General features: G+C 51.3%; 1 protein-coding gene across 4 annotated transcripts in view; it reads left to right on the plus strand.

The window, feature by feature from the left end:
* Positions 1 to 17,339, plus strand: part of SIPA1L3 (signal induced proliferation associated 1 like 3) — a 312,831-nt gene that overhangs the window by 252,832 nt on the left and 42,660 nt on the right. For all 4 annotated transcript variants that reach the window (XM_034944253.3, XM_034944252.3, XM_055103150.2 and 1 more), the window contains one exon: positions 14,693 to 14,914. In XM_034944253.3, the coding sequence (XP_034800144.2) occupies positions 14,693 to 14,914 (222 nt within the window). The remainder of the gene's footprint in view (positions 1 to 14,692; positions 14,915 to 17,339) is intronic.

Below are 17,339 nucleotides of genomic sequence, written 5' to 3' on the forward strand. Positions count from 1 at the left end.
GCTAATTTTTTAAGTTTGTTAGTAGAGAAGGGGTCTCACTGTGTTGCCCAGGTTGGTCTCGAACTCCTGGGCTCAAGCGATGCTCCCATCTTGGCCTCTCAAAATGCTGGGATTACAGGCATGAGCTACCACACCTGGTGACGAGTACCTCTTAATCTTTTGAACACGTGGACTCTTTTGAATGGCTCTTTCATTCATTTATTCATTTACTCCATTCATAAGTATTTCTTAGGGGTTTGCTCGGTCCCAGACACTGTGCTGGGAGCTGAGAGAAATCAGGAGCATATTTGGATGAGGCCCCCAGGCCTCCCCACCGCCCACTGTCAAATGAGGGAAGCAGATGAGAATCAGATGATCACTGAGACAAATGAATACGTGTGCCCTCCCAGGCCGGGCACGGTGGCTCACGCCTATAAACCCAGCACTTTGGGAGGCCGAGGTGGGCGGATCACCTGAGGTCAGGAGTTCGAGACCAGCCCGGCCCACATGGTGAAACTCCGTCTCTACTAAAAATACAAAAATTAGCCAGGCATGGTGGTGGGCGCCTGTAATCCCAGCTACTCGGGAGGCTGAGGCAGGAGAATCCCTTGAACCTGGGAGGTGGAGGGTACAGTGAGCCAAGACTGCACCACTACACTCCAGCCTGGGGAATAGAATGAGACTCCATCTTAAAAAACAAAAACAAAAACAAAACAAAACAAAAATACATTGCACTCCAGCCTGGGTGACAGAGTGAAACTCTGTCTCAAAAAAATAAAAAATAAAAATAAAACACTGTGGAAAAAAAAAAAAAAAACCTGTGCCACGAAGAGGGACATGAAGCCAAGAGAGTCTATACCAGGGGCCTCAGGTCTCGATTGCAGTAGCCCCCATTCCAGGCATGGGACCACCACCTTAGCGAACCCAAACAACTGGGAGGATTTGAGACATAAAGACAGCCAGGCCTGGAGTAGACTGTGGCTGAGATGGGAGGGTGGGTATGAAATAACCCTGTGTCTAAGTAAAGGATCTGCTGAACCCAGAAATGAAGGCAATGAAATGGGACAGGAGCCCGCTGCAGAAGAGGGCCCTGCGGTTGGGAGCTTTAATTTGCATACAGACAATTGATGCTAATTGCAAATCATTCTTATCTGCTCATTAAAGCTGCTTCCTGAAGTTTTCTCCTAGGCAACCAGGCTTGAGTGTGGCACAGCATTTCCCAAAATGGGGTGCTTGAGGTGATTTGGGTGGTGCGGGGAGGAAAATGTTTTATTTTAAATGGATATGTGCTTGCTTTCATGAGTATTAGGAAAAAGAGTTTGCAACTCACCCCCTGATTTTACAGACACCACCTTGGACAAGTTAAGGAGAAAATAAAATGAGTTGATTTAAAAAAACATATCCAGGCCCGGCGCAGTGGCTCACGCCTATAATCCCAATACTCTGGGAGGCCAAGGCAGGTGGATCACTTGAGGCCAGGAGTTCGAGACCAGCCTGACCAACACGGTGAAACCCCATCTCTACTGAAAATACAAAAATTAGCCAGGCGTGGTGGTGCACGCCTGTGGTCCCAGCTATTCTGGAGGCTGAGGTGGGAGAATCGCTTGAGTCTGGGAGGCAGAGGTTGCAGTGAGCCAAGATCACGCCACTGTACTTCAGCCTTGGCAACAGAGTGAGACTCAGTCTCAAAAAAAAAAAAAAAAAAAAAAAATCCATGTGGATAAGAGTGTGGCCTTTAGTGTCAACCCACCTGCATTCAATCCCTCCCTCAGCGACTTCTTGGCTGTGTACCCCCAGCCAAGTAACTGAACCTCTCTGGGCCTCAGTTTCCTCATCTGTGAAACTAGGGATAAACCACATACCTACATCATAGGGATGTGGTAAAGATTGAGTGTACCCTTAGAACAGTGCTTTGACTTGAAGACTGCCTGTCAGAATCATGGGGTATGAGGGTGTATTTGAAAAACACACAGAAATGAGGCCTTGCCTCAGATTCACGAAATCAGAATATCTCCCCTGGTCCAAGACCTGTTACAGGCAGTGCTGGGGACACAGCGGTGACTGGGGGAGCCCCAGTCCTGCCTGACTGACGCATTCCCAGACAGAGACAGCCCAGAGGGGTCAGGTCAAGATGGGCGAGGCCCGGGCAGAGGGATCAGGGTCAGGGTGGGGGGCCCAGGCTAAGGGGTCAGGGCTGGGATACAAGGCAGCTGTGAAGAGGGGTCAGGGTAAGATGAGGGGGCCCAGGGTGGGATGGAGGGGGGCCAGGCAGAGGGGTTGGGGCCATGATGGAGGGGTACAGGGATGTGAGAGCCCAAAGGGGGCCCCCCTAACCCAGTTGTGGGAGGGGCTTTCCTGGAGAAAGTCTGAGCTAGCCAGGGAAGTCAGGAGGGAAAAGCAGTCCAGACAGAGAATGAGACGGACTCCCACCGTCCATCTCAGCCCACCTCACTCCATTGGCCTCCCACAGTCTTCCCATTTCAGTAGGCACAAGTTCCCTGGATGGTCACAGAGCCACCTGCTTGGGGCCAGACCTTGGTTCAAGTGGCCACACGTGCCTCTGCCTCCCATGGCGGCCACACTGCACTGTGCACCGGGCAGCCCAGCAGCCCCCCGCATGTGCTGTCGTCAGAACGTGCCCCTGGGCTGGAGTGACAGCCTGCTCCCCAGCCTCTGCTCCTGGAAGGCAGGCACCTTTGAACAGGCCCAGCATGAGCACTCATTGACTGCCCTATGTCTACCTCCACAGCACTCTGTGGCATAGAACTTGGTATTTATTCACACAGCGAGCGCCTGCTGTGCACCGGGGCCTCTGCAGGGAGCTGGAACAGGCAGACCAGATCCCCACCGTCCTGGCACGGACGGAGGCCCATGGGAAACAGCTAGTGAATAATGCCAAAAGTCATGAATGAATTGTGCCAGGGGACAGCCTGCAGAGACGGGTGGGGTCTGAGGGTGGATGGGATGCAGAGCTGGAGGAGGTGTCTAATCTAGCCTAGGGCCTGTGATAATGTTCCTGAACGAGGGTCACATCTGCCAAGGATGAGGGGGACAGGGAGGAGGGAGCGGGTGAAGGAGGAGAGGGGTTCAGTGGGGCTGGAGAGACATTCATCTGGGATGCAGTTATACAGGTATTTGCTCTGTTTTTGAAATTGTGTGTATATATGCAACATATATATAGACACACACACATTCTGGGCCTCAATATATGTTGTGAACCTCAGTATGTATATATACAACTATGTATATATACACACATATGTTTTTTTTTTAAGTCTGTTGAATTTCTCATTCAGATGAATGTATATATGATTATTTACCATTAACAAAAAAACAGAAGGGAAAGATGAGGCATGGAGAAAGTATGTCTATGAATTAGAGTTGCGTGTGCAAAGTCCCTGTGGTGGGGAGGAGGGTGGTATTGTCAGGCCACTGAACACAGGCCCTTGGGCTCAAGTATAGAAATTGTGGCTGGGCACAGTGGCTCATGCCTGTAATCCCAGCACTTTGGGAGGCCAAGGCAGGAGCATCACTTGAGGCCAGGAGTTTGAGACCAGCCTGGGCAACATAGACCCATCTCTATCCCCCTACCAAAACTTTTTTTTTTTTTTTTTGAGATGGAGTTTCGCTCTTGTTGCCCAGGCTGCAGTGCAATGGCACAGTCTCAGCTCACTGCAACCTCTGCCTCCCAGGTTCAAGCGATTCTCCTGCCTCAGCCTCCCGAGTAGCTGGGATTACAGGCACCTGCCACCACGCCCGGCTAATTTTTGTATTTATGGTAGAGACAGGGTTTCACCATGTTGGCCAGGCTGGTCTCGAACTCCTGACCTCAGGTGACCCACCCACCTTGGCCTCCCAAAGTGCTGAGATTACAGGCATGAGCCACCATGCCTGGCCAAAAATTTTTTTTAATTAGCTGGGTATGGCAGTAGGCTCCTGCAGTCCCCGCTACTCAAGAGGCTTGAGGTGAGAGGATCACTTGAGCCTGGAAGTTCGAGACAGCAGTGTGCTGTGATTGCACCACTGCACTCCATCCTGGGTAACTGATTGACACCCTGTTGATCAATCGATCACTCCATCCTGGGTGACAGAGCAAGGTCCTGGAGGTAGGTAGGTAGGTAGGCAGGTAGGGCAGCCAATGGGAGGTTGGGGAAGTCAGCAGTGGCCAGATCATTCAGGGCCCTACCAGCTCCATTATGGAGTTTGGATCTCATCTTAAGAGCAGCCAGGGTAATGCGGGTGGATTTGTGTTCCAAAATATGGTGCTGGCAGCGAGACAGGAGGCAAAGTCTCTGAGGGGGCTGAGGCTTGGATCTGCATGGGAGGACGTGGGCCTGAGCTGGAGGACAGAGCAACTGTGGATGTGGCAGCAGGCGGCATTGCCAGGAAGTAAGCCGGGAGGGAGATGCAGGCCCAGGGCAGAGCCAGCAAGCCATGTGAGAGTCCAGGGTGACTGCCACGTGTCTGGAGGCTGCCGTGGCCTGGGAGCACCTGAGGTGCTTGTGAGAAGAGGAGGCAGAGTGGGGCAGCCAGCGGGGACTGATTCTTCCAGTCACTGACCTTTGCAGCCCCTACTCTGTGCCAGGTGTCGCAGCATCCCTCCCTTATGGAGCTGTCATTCTCCTGGAGACAGGACAAGACAGACAGACAGCCGAACCACCGTGGAGTGTGCCAGGAGGTGATAAGTGCTGGGGAGGAAAGGCAAAAACAGCGGGTCTCTGGGAAGGCTTCTCAGGAGGTGATGCGTTGTAGGAAGCCAGGGTGAGATCCAGGCAGTGGAAACAGTAGATGACTAGACCCTGAGGGTGAACTTAGTGGAGCACTGGTCAGGTGGCCAGAGGGGCTGAAGCAGGTGGGATGGGGGAGAGTGGCAGGAGGTCAGCATAGTGAGGTGGCAGGAGCCTGGTTCTAGCAGGCATATTGCCCAAAGTCAGATGCTGGGATTTGGTTCCAAGGGACATGGGAGCCATGGGAGGCATTTGAGCACATCATCTGACTTAATGTTTTTAAAAAGATTACTGTGGGCTGGACGTAGTGGCTCACACCTGTAATCCCAGCACTTTGGGAGGCTAAGGCAGGTGGATCACTTGAGCCCAGGAGTTCAAGACCAGCCTGAGCAACATGGCAAAGCCCCATGTCTACAAAAAATTAGCTGGGTGTGGTGGCACACGCATGTTGTCCCAGCTACTTGGGAGGCTGAGGTTGGAGGATTGCTTGACCCCGGGAAGTGGAGGCTGCAATGAGCCGAGATCACATCACTGCACTCAGCCTGGGTGACAAAGTAAGACCTTATCTCAAAAAATGATAATAATAAAATGTAAAAATGAAAAAATAGAAAAGATCACTGTGGGCTACTCTGGAGAGGACGGACTATCTTGGGCAGGGGGAGGATGGTGGGCAGCATTCAAAGGCTGCCAGGAGAGGGATGGGTCCTGACACGCCCAAGCGGGGAGCCCCCTACCCTCCCTTCCCCGGGCTGCGGCCCTCGCCGTGGAAGCCGTTGCAGCCTGTAGCAGCTTGTGCCCATCGATGACCTCACAGATGCTCCCTCCAGACATTCGTCATGGGAGCCCAGCTGCCAGGCATGCTGCCAGGCGCCAGTGCCTGCCGTGGGCACCGCAGTGAGCTGAGTGATCCTGGGCGGGCAGCCACCTGGCCCTCGCCCTCTCCTGAGGCAGCATGCACTCCAGAGCTTTCTGGGCTTCCAGAGCAATTTGTCAGAGCTGTTAGGAGCAGTCAGAGGCTCTCAGCTCCACATGGAGCTGACGCAGCCGGGCGTTCCCAGGCAGGCAGGAAGCACGTGGCCTTGCTTCCCCAGGCTGTGCCAGGAGTCCCTGGGATGCCCCTCTGGGGACACAGCCCTGAAAGGTAATCTGAGGGCCTGAAGATCCACCGGGGCCCACCCTGCCTGTGAGTGTTGGGAGGCTGGGGTCACCTGAGACAGAGACCTCCTCGGAGAGTCACAGCTTGGGAAGAGGAAGCGAGGCCGTCTCCTGGAACTCAAGGGAGTGCGGGAGCCAGGCAGAGATCTGTGGGGCGGGGAGCAGTGCAAAGGTCCCAAGGTAGCAGTGTTTCTGATGTGTTTGAGGAACAGCTTCCGCATGGCTGGAGCAGAGTGAAGGAGAGGGAGTGTGGAGGAGCTGGGGGCAGAGAAGAGGGGGGCAGATGGGGGGCCCTGTGGGGAGGGCTCTGGGTCTTACCCAGAGTGAGGTGGAACCCCGAGAGAGTCCTGATCTGATTCACATGTTCCCAGGATCTCTCTGGCTGTGTGCTGAGGCTGGGGAAGGATGCAGGAGGAAGAGGGAGCCAGGAGGAGGCCGCTCTGACGATACAGGTGGCAGTGGTTGGTGGAGGTAGCGAGCAGTGGCTTGATTGGTATCTCTGTTGAATCTCTTGCCTAGACCCTCTCTGTGTCTGCTTCCTGAAGACCCGTCGCTTCTGCCCCACAGGCCACAGGGGCAATGTGGCTGCTCACGGCTCCTACACTGGAGCACAATTCCAGCCGCATGCAGGGATGAATTGGTTCTCCAGCCCATGACACACGTCAGGGAGAGAAAGCAAGATTGGTCCAGGGTGAAGGCCAAGTGGCTGGGGGACCTCAGGGTGTGTGAGTGAGCAGTGTGACTTCAGGGCTCTTCCTCTGACTGCCTATGTCTACATCACAGCTCCACCTCTTACCCCAACTGTGTGACCTCTCTCAGGCCCCTTAGGTGCTCCGAGGCTCAATGTCCTCATCTGTAAAATGGGGGTAATAGGATCTGTCAGCCAGGCACGGTGGCTCGCCTGTCATCCCAGCACTTTGGGAGGCCGAGGCCGATCACCTGAGGTCAGGAGTTTGAGACCAGCCTGGCCAACATGATGAAACCCCGCCTCTACTAAAAATACAAAAATTAGCCAGGTGTGGTGGTGGGTGCCAGTAGTCCCAGATACTCGAGAGGCTGAGGCGAGAGAATCACTTGATTGCAGTGAGCCGAGATGGCACCACTGGACTCCAGCCTGGGTGACAGAACTAGACTCTTTCTCAAAAAAAAAAAAAAGGATCCTCCATCTAAGGTTGTGAGGGCGAACTGAGACCATGAGTTTAAAGCGCTTATCACAGGACTGGAGACATAGCTGGGCTCAAGTGTATCAGCTGCTGCTGTGTTTTATTCTCATGTATTATGTATTGATATTTATCGTTAACAGTTGTTGTCACTGGGAGTACAGAATGGTGGTTAAAATATCGTCTCTCAAACCAGACTACCTATGTCTACATCCTGGCTCTTATCCCCCACTAGCTACATCATTTCGGGCAAGTTATTTCATCTCCCTGGGCCTCAGTTTCCCCCACCTGGAACATGGAGGTGGTGGTAGTTCCTGTCTCGGGGTTGCTACGGCGGCTAAGTGAGGTGACGCCTATAACATGCTTAGAACAAGGCCAGGCAGCTTCCACAGGCTCGGAGTGGTCAGCACTGTCACTGCCACCTACGGTGCCACTGCTCCTCCTGGAGGCAGGGACCACAGCTCACTCCCTGAGAGCCTGTCACCCACCCAGGACCACCCATTGGTCCCCTTCAGAGTCCCCAGGCCGAACAGACCAAAAGCATTGCACACACTTATGCAGCTGGTATGATTTCTCTACCCAGCCTCTGGTTTTTCAGCTTTTTTTGGAAGCATAAATCCTTTGACTCCAACAAAATGTTAAATGCTCCCCTAAGATGTCAAGCAGGTAAATGCATAGCTCTCTGGTTGAAGGTGAGGATGGAAGCACAGAGCACGTTGCCTGCCCCTCCCCCGCTACCACCAGTGCTGTCTGAGCCCAGAGCCCAGGGACCCACCACCTCCCTGGCACCTGCAGCTCCGAGGTTCCTCCTCAGGACTCAGTGCTGAGCACTTAGCACATAGGATCTCGTGAGGCAGGTGCTGTCATTGCCTCATTTCTCAGAGGAGGAAACTGAGGCTCACTGAGGGGAATAGACCCCACGCAAGTTGGCCACTGTGTTGATGGGAGCCAGGATTGGAACTGGGTCAGGTGGACAGCAAAGCCCACACTATGCTGCCCCAGTTTTCAAGTTGATATTGAGACTTCAGGAGGACGCATGGGCACACTGGCGCTCCAGAAAGAAAGAACGTTCAGGCTGGGCGCTGTGGCTCACGCCTGTAATCCCAGCACTTTGGGAGGCCGAGGCGGGCAGATCATGAGGTCAGAAGTTCAAGACCAGCCTGACCAACATGATGAAACCCCGTCTCTACTAAAAAATACAAAAATTAGCCAGGCATAATGGTGGGTACCTGTAATCCCATCTACTTAGGAGGTTGAGGCAGGAGAATCACTTGAGCCTCCTGAGTAGCTGGGATTACAGGTGCACACCATCACACTTGGCTAATTTTTTTTTTTTTTTCAAGTACAGATGGGGTTTCGCCATGTTGGCCAGGCTGGTCTCAAACTCCTGACCTCAGGTGATCCATTCGCCTCAGCCTCCCAAAGTATTGGGATTACAGGCGTGAGCCACTGCACCCGGCTGGCCACTTACTTTTTACCCTGTGCCATTTATGTAGTTTAATTAGACTTTTTTTAGGGTTGTTTTTTTTGTTGTTTTTTTTATTTGCTTGTTTTTTGTTTTTTTTTGAGTGATGGGGACTCTGTCACCCAAGCTGGAATCCAATGGCGCAGTCATGCCTCACTGCAGCCTCAAACTCCTGGGTTCAAGCGATTCTCCCACCTCAGCGTCCCAAGTAGCTGGGACTACAGGCATATGCCACTATGCCCAGCTTAATTTGACTTTTATTCCGTACATGTTCCCCATCATTACTACTTTCAGAGAGAATCCATTAGTGTACACTCCTCCAGAGATTTTTCTCTAAACCTTTACCAACCCAGTTCTTTCAAACATACCACTTAGGCCAGGCATGGAGGCTCACACCTGTAATCCCAGCACTTTGGGAGGTCGAGGCAGGCGGATCACCTGAGGTCAGCAGTTCAAGACCAGCCTGACCAATATGGAGAAACCCCATCTCTACTAAAAATACAAAATTAGCTGGGTGTGGTGGCACATGCCTGTAATCCCAGCTACTCGAGAGGCTGAGGCAGGAGAATCGCTTGAACCTGGGAGGCGGAGGTTGCAGTGAGCCAAGATCACACCATTGCACTCCAGCCTGGGTGACAAGAGTGAAACTCCGTCTCAAAAAAACAAACAAACAACAAAAAAACAAAACAAACAAACAAAAAACATGCCACTTAACCCTTACCTTGCAAGAAATACAGTGACTTTTTAAAAATTCTAGTTTAGCTGGGCCGGGCGCGGTGGCTCACGCCTGTAATCCTAGCACTTTGGGAGGCCAAGGCGGGCAGATCATGAGGTCAGGAGATCGAGACCATCCTGGCTAACACGGTGAAACCCCGTCTCTACCAAAAATAGAAAAAACTAGCCAGGTGTGGTGGCGGGCGCCTGTAGTCCCAGCTACTCAGGAGGCTGAGGCAGGAGAATGGCGTGAACCCGGGAAGCGGAGGTTGCAGTGAGCTGAGACTGTGCCACTGCACTCCAGCCTGGGTGACAGAGCAAGACTCCATCTCAAAAAAAAAAAAAAAAAAAAAAAATTCTAGTTTATTTTGCCAGGCGCGGTGACTCATGCCTGTAATCCCAGCTCTCAGAGAGGCAGAGGCAGGAGGATAGCTTGAGCACAGGAGTTCGAGACCTGCCTGGGCAATTTAGTGAGACCCCATTCCCCACAAAAAGGGGGAAAAAAGGACCAAAAAAAGTATAAAATTCTACTTTATTTCTTTTTTTCTCTATACATATGTGTGTATATCTATCTATATATTTTTTTCCCTTAAATACACAGAATCATGTTTTATACCATGCATCGTTTCCATTTACTATAGTTCAGACCATCTGTCCTCATACATAAACAGAGATTGACCTTTGCACTGGCTGCATAGTTTTTGATCATAAGGATACGCTTGCAGCAGGGCGCAGTGGCTCATGCCTATGATCCCAGCACCTTGGGAGGTCGAGGCAGGTGGATCACTTGAGGCCAGAAGTTCAAGACCAGCCTAGCCAACATGGTGAAACCCCGTCTCCACTAAAAACACAAAAATTATCCAGGCATGGTGGTGAATGCCTATAATCCCAGCTACTCAGGAGGCTGAGGCACAAGAATCGCTTGAACCCCGGAGGCGCAGAGGTTGCAGCGAGCCGAGATCACACCACTGCACTCCAGCCTGGCCATTTCCAACTTTTCCTGATTATAAACAGTACTACAGAGACCGTCCTCATACCTGCCTGTGTGTGCTTGTGCAGGCTTTTGGGGTGTGTGTGTGTGTGTGTGTGTGTGTGTGTGTGTGTGTGTGTTTTGTAGCTAAGACTATGGGCATGTGCTATTATTCCTGGCTATTTTTATTTTTTTGTGGAGGCGGGGTCTCTAGGGCTGGGCATGGTGCCTCACAACTGTAATCCTAGCACTTTGGGAGGCTGGGGTGGGAGGATCATTTGAGCCCCGGAGTTCAAGACCAGCCTGGGCAACATAGCAAGACCCTGTCCCTAGATAGGGTCTCTACAGCAACTCCTGGGCTCCAGCAGTTCTCCCACCTAAGCCTCCCAGAGTGCTGGGATTACAGCATGAGCCACCATGCCCGGCCTTGTGCAGGCTTTTCTATTGCATGGATTTCTGGGAGGCCAAATGTCTTGTTTTTGTTTTTGAGATGGAGTCTCACTCTGTCGCCCAGGCTGGAGTGCAATGGTGCGATCTCGGCTCACTGCAACCTCCGCCTCCCAGATTCATGCCATTCTCCTGCTTCAGCCTCCCGAGTAGCTGGGACTACAGGCGCCCACCACCATGCCCAGCTAATTTTTTTGTATTTTTTAGTAGAGACAGGGTTTCACTGTGTTAGCCAGGATGGTCTCGATCTCCTGACCTCATGATCTGCCCGTCTTGGCCTCCCAAAGTGCCGGGATTACAGGCATGAGCCACCACACCCAGCCAGACCAAATGTTAAGCTGAGGCCAGTCATCCTTCAGTTCTCAGTTCTGATGCTCTTGTCTCCTGGGGAAAGCATTCCTGACCATTCTTGGTGTTACATGCTTCAGTAGTTCCCTGGACATCTCCTCACCAATGCCTACTCTTTGCTCCACTGATAGATGTTGCTAAATTGTGGAAAGCATTACATAGTTGCTGTTTCAATCCAGTCGGACAATCCCTGCCTTTTGATGGGAGTGTTCAGACCATTCACGTTAAATGTAATTATTACTGCTAATGGTTGGATTTGCATTAGCCATTTTGCTATTGTTTCTGTATGTCTACTGTCTTTCTTGCTCCTCTGTTTTTCCTTACTGCCTTATACTGTAGTAAATAAATACAATTTCAGGCCGGATGTGGTGGCTTACACCTGTAAAATCCCAGCACTTTGGGAGGCCCAGGCGGGCAGATCACCTGAAGTCAGGAGTTCGAGACCAGCCTGGCCAGCATGGCAAAACCCTGTCTCTACTAAAAATACAAAAATTAGCTGGGCGTGGTGGCATGCACGCGTAATCCCAGCTACTCAGGAGGCTGAGGCAGGAGAATCGCTTGAGCCAGGGAGGCGGAGGTTGCAGTGGGCCAAGGTTGCACCACTGCCCTCCAGCCTAAGTGACAGAGTAAGACTCTGTCTCAAAAGCTAAAAATAAAAAATATATATAATTTAGTATAACATTTGGATTCTACTCTTGTGTAACTATCTTTTTAGTTATTATAATGTGCGTCTATCAGTGCAATTCAGGTTAATACTAAATTCCAATAAAATATAAAACTTTTCTCCAATATTGTCCTATTTCCTTCTCCCTTTTTTGTGCTGTTTACCATAAACATCCATATATGTTTTAACCCAGCAGTATAGTATTGTCATTATTGCCTTATACAGTCTTATGTCTTTAAGGAAGTTAAGAGAAGAAATAAGAAAGCATATACTTTTATAGAATCTTATTTTAAACCACAGTTTGCCATCTTGGGCTATTCATTTCTGTCTACTGACTCAGGTCATTGTCTAGAGTCATTTCTTTCAGCCTGAGGACTTTTTTTTTCTTTTTTTTTAGATGGAGTCTCACTCTGTCACCCAGGCTAGAGTGCAGTGGCGCAATCTCAGCTCACTGCAACCTCTGCCTCCTGGGTTTAAGCAGTTCTCCTGCCTCAGCCTCCTGAGTAGCTGAGATTACAGGTGCCCGCCACCACTCGGTTAATTTTTGTATTTTTAGTAGAGATGGGGTTTCACCATATTGGCCAGGCTGGTCTCGCTCTCCTGACAGGCGATCCACCTGCCTTGGCTTGCCAAAGTGCTGGAATTAACCCGAGGAGTTTTAAAATTATTTTGTATCAGGCAGGTGTGCTAGCAACAAATTCTCTCCATCTCTGTTTATATAGGAACATCTTTCTGTTGCCTTCATTTTTCAAGGATGGTTTTGCTGGGTATAGAATTCCTGGTTAACAGTTGTTTTCTTTCAGCACTTTAAAAGTTACTTTTTATTTCATTCTTTTAAATGAGAAGTCAGCAATTAATTGTATTTTTTTTTCTTTTTTATAGAAGTGGGGTCTCACTGTGTTTCCCAGGCTGGTTTCCAACTCCTGGGCTTGAGTGATTTTCCTGTCTTGGCCTCCCAAAGTGCTGGGATTATAGGCCTGCTAATTGTATTGATGCTCCTCTATATGTGATGCATCATCTTTTTGTTGATGCTTTCAAGATGTTTATCTTAGCATTTTTCTTTTTTTCTTTTCTTTTCTTTTTTTTTTTTTTTGAGACAGTTTCACTCTTTTTGCCCAGGTTGGAGTGCAACGGCATAATGGCGTGATCTCGGCTCACCGCGACCTCCGCCTCCTGGGTTCAAGCAATTCTCCTGCTTCAGCCTCCCAAGTAACTGGGATTATATGGATGTGCCACCACACCTGGCTAATTTTTTTGTATTTTAGTAGAGTTGGGGTTTCTCCATGTTGGTCAGGCTGGTCTCGAACTTCTGAGCTCAGGTTATCTGCCCGCCTCGGCCTCCCAAAGTGCTGGAATTACAGGCGTGAGCCACCGCGCCCGGCCAGCATTTAACTTTCAACTCTTTTTCTAGGTGTGAATCTCTTTGTATTTTTCCTACTTGGTGTTTGTTGAGCTTCTTGGATGTGTAAGGTTTTCATCAAATTTAAGAAGTTTCCAACCATTATTTCTTCAAATATTTTTTCTGCCCCTTCTCTCCTCTCCTTCCAAAGTTCCTGATGCACATATGTTGGTACCCTTGATACCGTCCCAAAGGTTCTGCTCTGGAAGAACTTCTTCACTCACTGAGCTGGGAAGAGGTGGGGGGAGGACAAAATGCGACAAATTTCCTCTGTTCTTCCCTAAAGTTCAGTTTCTCAAGCATACATGCTTCTCAAATTGTTGTATGTGTTTGGTCAATTTTCGGAGTACTGAAATGGTCGTTTGTGGTCAATGTTGTCATCTCTGGGGAGATGTGCCAGTCTTCTCATTTGACTGTAGTCAAAATACCATCCTGTGATACTGCTAAATTGACCCTCAAAAGGGATTATTAACTTATATATATAATCCTAGCTGGGTGTGCTGGCACACGCCGTGTTCCCAGGTACTTAGGAAGCTGAGGTGGGAGGATCGCCTGAGCCCAGGAGTTCGAGGCCAGCCTGGGCAACATAGCGAGACCTTGTCTCTTTAAATAAACAAAAAACCAATAATCCTCCCATCCATCCCCCACAAAATGCCCCCTTTTATGTACACATGCGTATGTTTTTGCATAGAAAAAGGTTGACCGGGTGCGGTGGCTCACACCTGTAATCCCAACACTTTGGGAGGCTGAGGTAGGCGGATCATCTGAGGTTAGGAGTTTGAGACCAGCCTGGCCAACATGGTGAAATGCTGTCTCTACTAAAAATACAAAAAATTTAGCTGGGCGTGGTGGCACACATCTGTAATCCCAGCTACTGGGGAGGTTGAAGCAGGAGAATCGCTTGAACCCGAGAGACTGAGGATGGAGTGAGCTGAGATTGCACCACTGCACTCCAGCCTGGGCAACAGAGTGAGACTCTGTCTCAAAAAAAAAAAAGAAAAAGGTTAAGGGCCAGGCCCAGTGGCTCATCCTGTAATCCCAACAATTTGGGAGGCCAAGGCAGGCAGATTGCTTGAGCCCAGGAGCTCAAGACCAGCCTGGGAACATAGTGAAACCCCATCTCTACAAAAATTAGCTAAGCATAGTGGTGCATGCCTGTAGTCCCAGCTACTCAGAGGCTGAGGTGGGATGATCACTTGAGGCTGGGAGGTCGAGCCTGCAGTGAGCTGAGATCGCGCCACTGCATTCCAGCCTGGGTGACTGAGACCCTGTCTCAAAAAAAAAAAAAAAAAGAGAAAGGTTAGGAAGGAAATAGAGCAAACTGTAAGCCATAGTTCCCTCTCGAGATGGGCAGGAGGTAGGATCCCCACCTTTAGCTGCGTAGGTTGTACCAAGGAGACGGGAGTGAATTTTTCAGATTCCTATAGAGGAACCAAATGTGCTAGAAGGCCATCCTTGGGTGGGATTAGGCGCTGTGCAGGCAGTCTTCCCTTTTCTACAGATAGGCGTCTATATTGTTGGAATTTTCCACAGCGGTAATATATTTGTGTCTGTCTTGTGCAAATGAACTTTTTTGATTCCCAAGAGTAAACTTCAATAGTTATGTCTTGCCAAATGTGGAATGGATTTGGTTTTTTTTTATCTCTTTCATTTTTGCTTTGCAGTGACATGGGCTCGAGGGTTGGCTACCCCGCTCAGGTTTACAAAACTGCCAGTGCAGAGACTCCTCGGCCCTCCCAGCTGGCCCAGCCCAGCCCCTTTCAGCTCTCCGCCTCCGTCCCCAAGTCCTTCTTCTCCAAGCAGCCTGTACGCAATAAGCACCCAACAGGGTGGAAGAGAACGGAGGAGCCCCCGCCACGGCCACTCCCCTTCAGTGACCCAAAGAAGTAAGTGCCTGGACGTCCAGCGAGGCGCCCGCCAGATCCACACCAGGGTGTCTCCGGGGCGGAAAGAGGGTGATGCCACATGCTGTCATTGCACAGACGACTGTGGGCCAGTGTACCAGTGTACACACTGGGGCTGCAGCTGCAAGCAGGACAGGCGAGAACCCCTCTTGGGGAGCTGGCATTCCATTTGGGGTGACCAACAATAAGTAGAATAAGAGAAGCACGCAGTAGGTCGATGGTGGTTATCCTTGTGCCATATCCGGGTGTGGAACATTCCAGGGAGAAGGCATAGCAGCTGCAGAGGTCCTGAGGCAGTGAGTGACACGGTTGCCTGTGGGCAGGCTGGGGTGGCTGGAACAGTTTGGGCCAGGGGAGGGTGTGGGAACATGAGGTCAGGGAGGGATGGGGACAGACCATGGAGGGTCTTGAGGGCCACGTGGAAGGGACTTGGCATCTGCCCTGAGATGGAGCCACGGGAGGGCATGGAGCAGAGAGGGGGCAGGATCTAAATTGGGCATTCCAGGGTCGCTGTGGCTGCGTGTGGGGAACAGCCTGCGAGGAGCAGGGAGGAGCTGCTGTCATGGTCCACGCACAGACGAAGGGGCGGGAGCAGGGTGGGGGCGGAGAGGGTGAGAAGGGGGCGGTTCCGGATAGATTATCTGAAATGGAGCAGACCGCGCTTGCTGGCAGGGTGGATGTGGTGTGAGAGAAAGAGAGGGGTTGAGGATGGTGCGTCGTCTTGAAGCCCGGAGGACAGACTTGCCTTGAGTGGGGAGCAGGCTTGGGGAAGGCACAGTAGCTCAATCCTGGATGCTTCGGTGCGAGATTCGCAGGAGACATCCAGACGGAGGCGTGAGGGAGGCCCTTGAGTAAGGAATCCCGAATTCAGTGGAGAGGTCAGGCTGGAGGGAGAACTTTGGGTGTTATCAGCCTAGAGCTGCGAGGCTGGAAGAGCCCCTAAGGCAGGGTGTGGAGAGAGGAGAAATGTGGGACTGAGACTGAAACCCCTTGATGTTGAGCCAAAGTGAGAAGCCAGGGAAGGAGGCGGGGCGGGGAAGGCGGGGAGGTGCGGAGGCGGGGCCAGGGCCAGGAGAGGCGGAGCTCGGGCGAGGAGGCTGGGCCCAGGCCAGGGTGATGAGACTGAGAACTGACTATATAGGGTTAATCCTCCCAGAGGTCGCCGGAGGGTTCAGGAGAAAAGGGTGAGGCAGAATTGAGGAGCTGCGTGAGCAGTTCATTTGGGGCATTTTGCTTTAAAGTGAAAGAGGAGAGGGGTGTGCAGTTGAGAAAGGGTTTTGTTTTTCAGTTGGAGGATACAGGAGCTAACATTTCCTGAGCACTCACCACATCGAGGTTCAGTTCTAAGTGGTTTGATGCGAATGAATTTACTGGATCCTACAACAGCTCCATGGGGGTGGACCTGTCCTCCCCCCACCCCACCCCTTTTTTTTTTGAGACGGAGTTTCATTCTTGTTGCCCAGGCTGGAGTACAATGACGCGATCTCGGCTCACTGCCACCTCCACCTCCCGGGTTCAAGCGATTATCCTGCCTCAGCCTCCCGAGAAGCTGGGATTACAGGCATGCGCCACCACGCCCGGCTAATTTTGTATTTTTAGTAGAGACGGGGTTTCACCATGTTAGTCAGGCTGGTCTTGAACTCCTGGTCTCAAGTGATCTGCCCGCCTGAGCCTCCCAAAGTGCTGGGATTACAGGCGTGAGCCACTGCGCCCAGCCCCTGTCCTCCCCCTTTTACAGATGAGGCAGCTGAGGCCCAGAGTCACATGGCTGGTGAGGAACACAGCCTGGATCAGAGCCCAGGAAGCCTGGGTCAAGGCTCACGTCTCTTGAGTGAGGGGCTCTGCCCTCCTCCATCCTGTTATTTGTAGTGTCATCTTTCATGACCTAGATGGAGACATTCAAATCCGGGGATGACACAGAGCTTGGAGGGAGAGACATGTCAGGAGACAGAAACAGTGTCGCTGGAGATATCAGCAGGCAAGTGTGCTGAGCTCACACTGAGAGCCAGAGGGGATTCTGAAAACTAGACTGATGATTAAAACTGCTTAAAAACTCAGCAGCCTCCCCATGCTCCCGGGATTAATGATGCAGGCTCACATTGACTACACACGTTTATACCAGGCGCCATGTTCTTTGCCCAAACTCCTGCTCAGAGCCTGGATGATCTGCCCCTCACCTCTGCCCTCGTTCCCATCCACTCTCCCCTCCTTGCTCTGTTCCAGCCACACTGGCCTCTTGCTGTTCCTCACACTCTCCACGTCCAGGCACACCCCAGGGCCTTTGCACTGGCTCTCAATGCTGCCTCCAGTGAGCTCCCTCCAGATCTTCTTGGGTGCAGCTCATGAGGACTCGCTCTAATGCCACCCCCTCAAACAGGTCCTCCTGGCCTTCAGTAGCCCAGGCTGT

The sequence above is a fragment of the Pan paniscus genome, chromosome 20 (genome assembly GCF_029289425.2).
Source record: "Pan paniscus chromosome 20, NHGRI_mPanPan1-v2.0_pri, whole genome shotgun sequence".
Classification (NCBI taxonomy): domain Eukaryota; kingdom Metazoa; phylum Chordata; class Mammalia; order Primates; family Hominidae; genus Pan; species Pan paniscus.